This window comes from Nyctibius grandis, chromosome 2, assembly GCF_013368605.1.
Source record: "Nyctibius grandis isolate bNycGra1 chromosome 2, bNycGra1.pri, whole genome shotgun sequence".
Taxonomy (NCBI): domain Eukaryota; kingdom Metazoa; phylum Chordata; class Aves; order Nyctibiiformes; family Nyctibiidae; genus Nyctibius; species Nyctibius grandis.
The window spans coordinates 124821042-124830311 of record NC_090659.1 but is presented as its reverse complement, the minus strand read 5'-3'; the positions used below and the strand labels follow the sequence as shown (position 1 = coordinate 124830311).

General features: G+C 45.1%; 1 protein-coding gene across 1 annotated transcript in view; it reads left to right on the top strand.

Moving 5' to 3' along the window:
• The first annotated feature begins 357 nt into the window (after positions 1-357).
• Positions 358-9270, top strand: part of UVRAG (UV radiation resistance associated) — a 115609-nt gene continuing 106696 nt past the window's right edge. Inside the window, exon 1 of the mRNA XM_068395242.1 lies at positions 358-554. Coding sequence (XP_068251343.1) covers positions 474-554 — 81 coding nt within the window. The 5' untranslated portion in view covers positions 358-473. The remainder of the gene's footprint in view (positions 555-9270) is intronic.

Genomic DNA, 9270 nt, shown 5'->3' with positions numbered 1-9270 from the left:
CCCCCCCCGCTTCCACCCAGCAAAATATTTCCGTCCCACCACGTGATAAAAACAGCTCCCCTCCGACACGTGACGGAGGACGAGCGATGTCAATCAAAACCGCTTTCCTCCAATCATCAGCTGCTCCTTCAGCGTCGTCCCGCCTTCCGGAAGTCGGCGCTCCAATCGGCTCCGGCTCCCGTTCCAACGGTTTGACAGAGGCCGCGGCGGGGTGCGTTGATTGGCGTTCGTTTCAGCCAGTAGCGTCTCAATCACGCACCCGGGCTCCCGCCTCTGTGGAGCGAGGGCCAATGAGCGAGCGGGACGCTCCCTCCCTCCCGCCCCCCGCCGCCCGCCCCCCAGCACTGCGGTAATATGGCTCCGTAGCGAGCGGCGCGGGCCGGTGCTGCTGCCGCCATTAACCCCTGCGTGCCCGGCGGCGGCGGCGCGGGGGGAACGGCCCGCGGGGCTCAGGCCATTGCCCTGCCGTGAGGATGAGCTCGGCCGCCGGCCCCGCCGCTTTACCCCCGGGCTCCGCCACCCGCGCCTTGCATGTGGAGCTGCCCTCGCAGCAGGTACGGCGGGGCCTCGGGGGAAGGGCGGCGCGGAGGCGGCCCTCAGCTGGGAGCGGGCTGTCCTGCGGTGTGGGGGTGCCGTGAGGCGTAGGGGTGGTGATCCCTGAGGTGTGGGGTGACGTGGGGTGAAGGGGGGTGATCCCTGAGGTGTGGGGTGCCCTGAGGTGTGGGGTGCCCTGAGGTGAAGGGGTGGTGTTCCCTGAGGTGTGGGGTGAAGGGAAGGGGGGTGCTCCCTGAGCTGTGGGGTGCCCTGAGGTAAAGGGGGGATGCTCTTTGAGGTGTGGGGGTGCCCTGAGACGTGGAGTGATGTGAGATGAAGGGGGGGTGCTCCCTGAGGTGTGGGGGTGCCATGAGGTGAAGGGAAGTTTTCCCTGAGGTGTGGGGTAAGGTAAGAGAGGTGATCCCTGAGGTGAAGGGGGATGTTCCCTGAGGTGTGGGGGTGCCCTGAGGTGAAGGGGGGTGCTCACTGAGCTGTGGCGGTGCCCTGAGATGTGGGGTGCCCTGAGGTGAAGGGGGGATGTTCCCTGAGGTGTGGGGGTGCCCTGAGGTGAAGGGGGATGTTCCCTGAGGTGTGGGCACCTGGAGGTGAGGGGGAGCGGGGGCCCTCCTTGGCGTGTAAGGAGGGGTTCCCTGAGGTATGGGGGTGCATGAGGCAGAGTCCCTGAGCAGATGGAAGGAGGGTCCCTGAGGCAAGGGGTGCTGAGCACCCTTCTCTTGGGCTGATAGGAAGACAAGAGGGTGAGGCCCCCTTTGCATGGGGGCAGCGGTCTGTGCCTCTCTCCTGCCAGTACTGGAGAGTCCTGGGACAGGGGGTCCCTCTCCATGAGTGGCTGCTTCTGTGCCCACAGAGGTGCTGGGTGCAAACTGAAGGTGGGAGTCGCAGCGTAGATAACACAGAGATAAATTGGCTTTAAGCTTGGGTAACTGGTGAGGTGGGAGCAGTTGGGGTGCGTTCTTCTCTCCTGCGGTGTGTCTTAATGGTGATAGCATGGATAAAATGTACCGTGTATTCTGAAAGGTGGTGAAATGTTCCCTCCCCATCACATCCTTCCTTCAGCTAACTCTGCTTTTCCTGTTTGCTGATAGTTGGCTTTTGGTTTACTGGGCAACCGTCCCACGTTTTAATTTTGGAGAGCATTAGGAGCAAGGTTAAGCGAGGAAGTCTAGGCACTGCGTGAGGATTTAGCAATCTGTATCAGACTAAGTCTGTGCCCTTTCCCCTCTTGCATGCAGTGACTTTTATTGTACTGGTCTAGTCGGCTTAAGCAGTGACGGTGGCAGGGGGAATAATTACTTAGCACAAGCCTGCTTTTCTTTAGAAATACTGCAAGATGTGAGTCTGTGCTTGAAGTTTTGATTTGTTGCCTTGGTGCAGTCGATGTTATTAAGTAGACACATGATCTGAGTTACTTGAGCTCTGTGTTACCAGGTGTGAAAATGAAGAGTTACTGGAGAAAAATCGATAGATGTCAACTTGAAATGAAAATATAACTTCTCCTCAGATAAACATGATTTACCAGACATCCACTTAGGGGCAAAGTGAGGGAATGGAGATGGCTCTTGGCCACTGGAGCTGTGCAAGTATTGACCCTTGCTCTCTCTAATTTGAGAGCAAGTACTTACTCTAAAATGTGGGTCTGTTCTATGTTAATGAACATAAACATGAGCACTACTTTGGATGAACTTCACAGGGAGCAGCAAATCGTTCAGGAGATAAGTATGGCCTTCTCCCTGCTGGATTTTTAGTTTTGTTCTTTCCCAGGCTTGTGCAAGAACCAAGTGAACGCTGTGGGGAGAAGCCTTAGTTATTAGTCATTGGACTTAATTTCTGAAAGTGAGACCAAACCAGTCTTTTTTTTTTTCTAGGAGCAGAAACATTTGTAGGAGTTTGTCAGAGCAGAAACTGAATCATCTCCAGTAGAGTAAATATTTAGTTTAAGCCATATAGGATGCTTGTATGGGTGCTGAAGAAATGTTAATTGTAGCAAGTGTAAGGCTGTGACAAAGTCTGAGGTATTGTTTTGCTGTGTGCTCTGCAAATATAAGGACCATGAGCTGAGGCATCTGTATGCTGTGTCAGTGCTTACAACCAAATCAAGAAGCTCTGAAACTACGGTCAAGTACACTGATAACAAATCATCCTCTTTTGCTGTATTATCTGAGCTTAAAAGTCTGTTACTGAATTGCAAGATACCTTGAAGGGGCTATCACCCTGGAGATATTTTACTGCAGAATCATGAAAAAGAATGGAAAAGTCGTGCCAGTCTGTCGTACCGCTTCTGTAACGCAGAAATCTGGCTGATCCAAGTGTGGTGCTACATAATGCAAGGTAACTGTTTGCTGCCTGCCAGCACAGAAATCAACTTGGTGATTTGTTTTAGTAGGCAATTTTCTCTAGGACACCCAGTGCTGCATTTTTTGACTATAAGGATGAGAGTAAGATGGTCTGAGTCATGGCTATAAATCTCTCTAAAGACCAAATTCTCAAATGTAAACTTAAGGTGAGTGCTTTTAATGACTGAAGTGACTTTTTAACGACTGAAATGTTGAAAGTGTAATTTGGGTTTAGTCTAGATTTAATTGTGCCAGTGAAATTCACATTGATTAGAAAACAAAGCTCCTTCTACTGACGCATTTGCAGGAGTGAGAAGTCATGTCCAAAACCTTTTGCCAGTATGAACCACGCTTGTGTCTGTCTGTTCTTTAATTCATTGGTGGCAGGACGACCTGGCCTAAGAATGCATTTTGCTGTTGTATCCCACATTTTATGTGGGAGAAATAGAGGATGTGGCTGTAAAGAAATGCATCTGGTTAGGCATAAAATTCCAATTTGTATCCCTAAGTAATTTTGCCAGGATATAGTTTTCTTTTGCTGAGTGAGTCTAACAGAACTGAAAACGCATCGTGAAATAATTTCACTTTAAAAGCAGAGATTCTTTAGCATTCTTTCTTCCTAGTTGCTCAAGGCAAGAAAGCCAGGAGTGTCATGATAACTTACTGATTTCTAAATGCTCAAACCAAACTTCTCAGTCCTGTCGTTATAAGTAGTTCAAAGCAATGGGGGGTGGGGGAGCCAAACCTTTCAGACTCTTACATTCTAGATGGAAGAGATTGGACAAAAAAAATGCAGTCTTAACATAGAGAGCCAGTCATGCTGCAGTCAAATGATCTGTTGAATGTTACTGTGCTAATTGCTGACCAAAACAGATGTCATGTGTGGTTGTCTAGAGACAGGAAAGCACATCTTCATGAACTCCAGAACCATTGCCTCCAGCACTTCAAACTTCTCGTTCGTGCTGAAATTGAGAAGCTTTTACTATCAATTCCAACGTTAGGGACACTGAAGCTTTTAATGAACGGTGGGATAGTGTTTGAAGACCTGCAAGCTTGAACCTGAGCTGTGTGTACTGTTGTACAAACAGCTGTACTGATGCACAGTTTGTAGTGAGTGCAACTCACTTAGGAGTGCAGCTCCTTAGGGAGTTGTAAGGAAGAAAAAGAACTTGTGCTTTTTTTTTAAACACATGATTTCCAGTCAGTCTGTGGTTCAGGCATTCAGTCAGATCCGTGTCTATAGACTGAAGCATCCCTCTTGTCTAGATGGCTAACCAGGGCATGAATAAACTATAGGTATGACTGGTTTTGGGTGGAGCAGAGGAGAATCCCTCAGAAATAAGGGCTAGAACCATTTTAGAAAATGAGAAAAATGTCCACCAGTACTTGCCAGTTGTAAGCTAAAAAGTTTGATCTGCTCATGTTGCTGATTTCCACTGGCGTGATTGATGCTCAGTTGCAAGAAGCTTTCTTCTGAAGGTCATCTATGTCTTACTTCCAAAATATAGAGGGAAAACAATATGTGATGTTTAGACTGTACATAAGGCAGTCTTATAATGGGACCATGGACCACTTCCATCTATATCTGTTTTTTTCCCCAGGAAGCTGTTCAACTCTTAGACCTGTATTATTGATATCTTGATGTAAGCAATTTTCTGCTCACTGGAGATAGTCTGGGTAACAGGGGGGGAAAAAAACCTAGATATTACAGATACGAGGGGATACACATGTACATGGAATTAGGTCTTTTCCATCACAAGTTTTAGTTCCAGTTCAGTGTCAGTCAATCCCAGTTCAGTATGCCCTGTGTAGTGATGTCCAGGGTGGGTTTCCAAGATGAGGTGCTCAAAGACTTTGCATGTATTGCGTGGGAGGCTGCATGTGAGGGAGTTAGATATGCTTTGGTGAATAGGAACGTGGTGGTAGGAAGGGAAGGGGTTAACTCTGCTGCTATGCACAGCCGTGGGTAGTATTAGACTAAAGTCCGGGTGACCCAATATTTTCTATATCTTTCAGTTCATAGTCGTCTCTTGTCAGATCGTGAAATTTTCTGTGGAAAGGAGCAGCGATGACCTTTCAGCCACAGACATCAGAAGTAGGTGTTCAGGGCAGAGCAAAACAGAACAAACAGTTACTGAAACTTCCTAAGGACGCTCTGTAGCCTCTGTTCACTTTGAGACTGGGATTCATAAAGAACCAGTTGGAGTTTGGTGGGTTTTTAGGAGCCCGAGAGCAACGCTTAGCAAACATGTCTGCTGTGGCTTCCATGTTAGCTTAACTCTGGGAGCAGTTTAGCTCACCTAGTGCGGGACAGAGGTTTGAGGTGATAAGGGCAAGGGACACGAACTGGTTCCATGATAAGCCACGCGAGGCTTCCTTGCACTCAGAACTTCAGCAACCTGCAGAGCATCACAGTTCTTTATACTCGGTGCTGATACAGATTTGTCAGACTAGATGTGTGTTGGTTTCATTAAATGCATGTTGGCATTTCCAGGAGCTGAGTTGAAGTATCATGTGGCCAGGATATGTTTTCTCCCATCCCACCGCTGCTCAAACAATGGGTTATCCCTGTCCTAAACCAGTTTGGCAGGGAAGGGTCCTTTGTTTTGAACACCAAAGATGAAAATCTTATTTAGGAATTGAAAAACTTTTGTCAACCAAGCAAAGTTTCAGAGCAGACCCCTAAGTGGTAGGAAGAAAATCCCCCCAAATCTACATTAAACATTACAGCGTGGTTTCGTGTTCACCTTCCATAAACTGGTTGCCCGTAACAAAGGGATTGAATTCAAAGACTGTGAAGGTCCTTTTCAGGTTTATACTCTTATTCCGTGGTCCTTCCTGTAAAGAAATGTGAAGTTGTTGATGAGATCTGAATATCTCATTGATGACCATTCTGTAACATTTCTTGTATGAGAAATTGTTCCATTGAGCTACATTTAAAGAAATGATATATAGTGAACATTTAACAGTCTCTGAGCTTCTGCCATTTTATTAATTATAATTAATAATTACAATTATTATTGTAATAATGTACACGCTTCAGAAATTTGCATTGCCACACTGTTTGAACTCAGGACGCAAAGCAATGGAAGTCATGAGTGAAGTGAACTTTAAAGCAAAAGATGTTTCTTTCTTTTGAAAGTATTTCTGGAAAGAACTTCTCAGGAAAAAAAGAAAAAGTACTTCTGGATTCCAATAATAAATAAACCCATGTTTTCAGCAGTTGAAAGTGACAATCCAGTGTGATCCAGTACCTTGGGTATATGTTTAGATACTTGAGGAATAGTGTAGCCAGCCGGTCTGGGGAAGTGATCGTCCCTCTGTACTCGGCACTGGTGAGGCCACACCTTGAATCCTGTGTTCAGTTCTGGGCCCCGCACTTCAAGAAAGATGTTGAGGTGTTGGAGCGAGTCCAGAGGAGGGCGACCAAGCTGGGGAAGGGTCTGGAGGGTCTGACCTACGAGGAACGGCTGAGGGAGCTGGGGGTGTTTAGCCTGGAGAAGAGGAGGCTCAGAGGTGACCTTTTTGACAGCTACCTGAAGGGAGGTTGTAGTGAAGTGGGAGTCGGCCTCTTCTCCCGGGCAACTGGTGATAGGACAAGAGGACACAGCCTCAAGCTTCACCAGGGGAGGTTCAGGTTGGACATTAGGAAGAACTTCTTTTCAGAAAGGGTCATTAGACATTGGAATGGACTGCCCAGGGAGGTGGTGGAGTCACCATCTCTGGATGTGTTTAAGAAAAGACTGGACATGGCACTTAGTGCCCTGGTCTAGTTGACATGGTGGTGTCAGGGCAATGGTTGGACTCGATGATCCCAGAGGTCTCTTCCAACCTGATTGATTCTGTGATTCTGTGAATTAGAACAAGGTTAAAATGTCATAGTTACTTTCTTTAAAGATGTATGCAACAACATGGGTAACAGGACAGAAATGGGTGATTCAAAGTGCACTAGCAAATGAGTTTGAGAAGTCTTGTATGTGGGAGAAGTGAAGAAAGCTACTGTACGGGCTCAGGGCTACATGTGAACTAGTTTTTCAACTAAACCAGTGCGAAAAGAGCATCTTTTTTTGAAATAATTTTGTATAGCTATTGCTGTGTATTCCGCTGAGTAATATGAAAACAAGGACTGACTCTTAAATATTTTACTTCCTCTTTCCTACTAAATATGCTGAGGGAAATCAGAATAGTGGATGGAAAGTGTCGTATTTGAATATTGCTTTCACTTCTCTTAGACATTCACTGTCTTTGAACGCCGGGTGGGGAGGGAAGTGCTGCTCCAGTACAACACCACAATGTGAGTGTTGATCTAGTGATCTTAGACAGTTGTATCCATGGCCAGCCGTATCAATGTCTAGTGTTTGTTAGAGACAACTAGGAGGAAATAGTTGTTAAAGTTACTGTAAAATTGTAATATTAGCCCAAGAGGTTGGGTTAATCTGGGACTAGATTTTTGCTCTCTGCAGTGTACTGTTCTTTTTTTCCCCCTAAGGAATGCAAGTGTGTTTTGCAGACTGAATGATCTGTCCATAAGTTAGAGACTATTCTGTCAGAAAGCTGTAGTAAATCAGTTTTGGTGCTGTATTCAGGAGATCTGTAGGGGGTTAGGGAATATTCTTAATTGAGTGAAGGAAAGGTCTTGGTAGCTGGTAACTAAAGACTCATTTCTTATTTATGAAGAGAGGCTTACTGGTTTGTACTTGATTTGTCATCCAGTAACATGATAAACATTAATATGCTTCAGGTTATTAATCAGCGTATGTGTTTGCTTGTGCAGCTTGGTGCAGACGTAAAATGACGTGGCTCTTTAAAGTCAAAAGTGCCTTTGCTTTGATTTTGTTGATGCTTTATTCCATAAGGCCCTGTTTACTTTTTGGGTCCTTCTTTCTGAGCATCATCTTGTTTTCCATTGCTACATTGCCATTCCCAGGTCATTCTCACAGCTAATATGGACTAATGCTCTCTTGCCCAAGGTGATGTTAAGAGGCTTAAGGGACTTCTCTGAACTGCTCCTGTGTGTTATTAATGAGGTGGGACTTGCACCCCAATGCTCTCTTTTCTACCCCATGGCGTAGTTCCCATGGTATGTCAAAGAAGCAGTTATAGTTTTGGTCTTTAATCTTGCAAGTGAGTAAATATTTATTTAGACAAACTCAGAGGAAAACATCCATAAGGTAAGATGGTATTTCTAGCTAAAAGGTCTTGGTTAAAGATGGAAAGACTGTATAGTCAGTTCCTTGTTATTTGTATCTTTTCTAAACACCTAGCAAGAGGCTCTTTGTCTGGCCAGCGGTCAGTGCATGTAAGATTTTCGTAACCCCAGTTTAGAGCAATTTTTTAGGCTGTGCTGACAGTTTTTATTCTTCAGAGCTGTGGTGTTTGCCAGCTCACTTGGTCTGTCGCTCTTGATGTAGTGACCATAACCAAACACAGCTGTTGAAACAATACACAGAAGGAACTTGATTTGCCGAAGTCTGTGCATGGGCTTATGATTTTGCTTTTGAACCCTTCCTGCTAACGTTACATTTAAGTAAGTTCTAGGTTTTGAGTCTTGTTTTGTCACACCTAACCAGCTATCCTGTTTGTATCCTACGATTGAATACCCATGTGTCCTGTACCTGTCCCCTACCTTATGTTTTAAACAACTGGCTGTTTCAGTCTTTCTGCAGAGATGAGCACAAATTTTGGGTGTGGAAAGAAGGACGAGGATGCAGAAAATTAGTGAAGAGCGTGAACGCTCTGGGCTTGTATTGAATATCAGTTTTGGTCTTGGTTGCCTTATTGGTTTTGAGCTCTAAAATAGCAGTGTAGATTTTTCTGCATGTGGTTATGATGTACAAAGAGAAGATTTCTTGCTCCTGCTGAACAGTTACCAGATGTTTACATTATTGCTTTGAGGTAGAAGTTGAGTTCTGAGTTGTTCCTCAGTGTAAATTCAGTTATTTAGTCAGGAAAGAGTTTAGTGGGCAAGCTAGTGAGAGAGGGTGTAAGGGAGACTAAAGGACAAGTTTTTAAGAGTACTTTTTAAGAGTAATATGTAGTAGTCTTATTTTTTTTTTCAGTTATTATGTAATTAGCTATCTTAATTATTTTCTACTACTACTGTTGCTGTTTTAATTAGCATTAAAGAACCAGGTTGTGCCATACTGACATATTTTGTTAGATACAACATTGTCTGCACATGTTGCATTCTTTAACTCTGAGTTGAGCTAATGAAGGGCTGTTTTGCATTCAAGTAGCTGTAGAATAATAATAGTTCTACATGGGCCATGTCAAATATAGAGATGTTCCTTATACTTCCTCTTTCACTTTCTCCCTGTATGAATTAGGGAAGACTTGATGCCTTTTGGACCACATCTTCCATTTGAAACTCTCAGAAACAAGA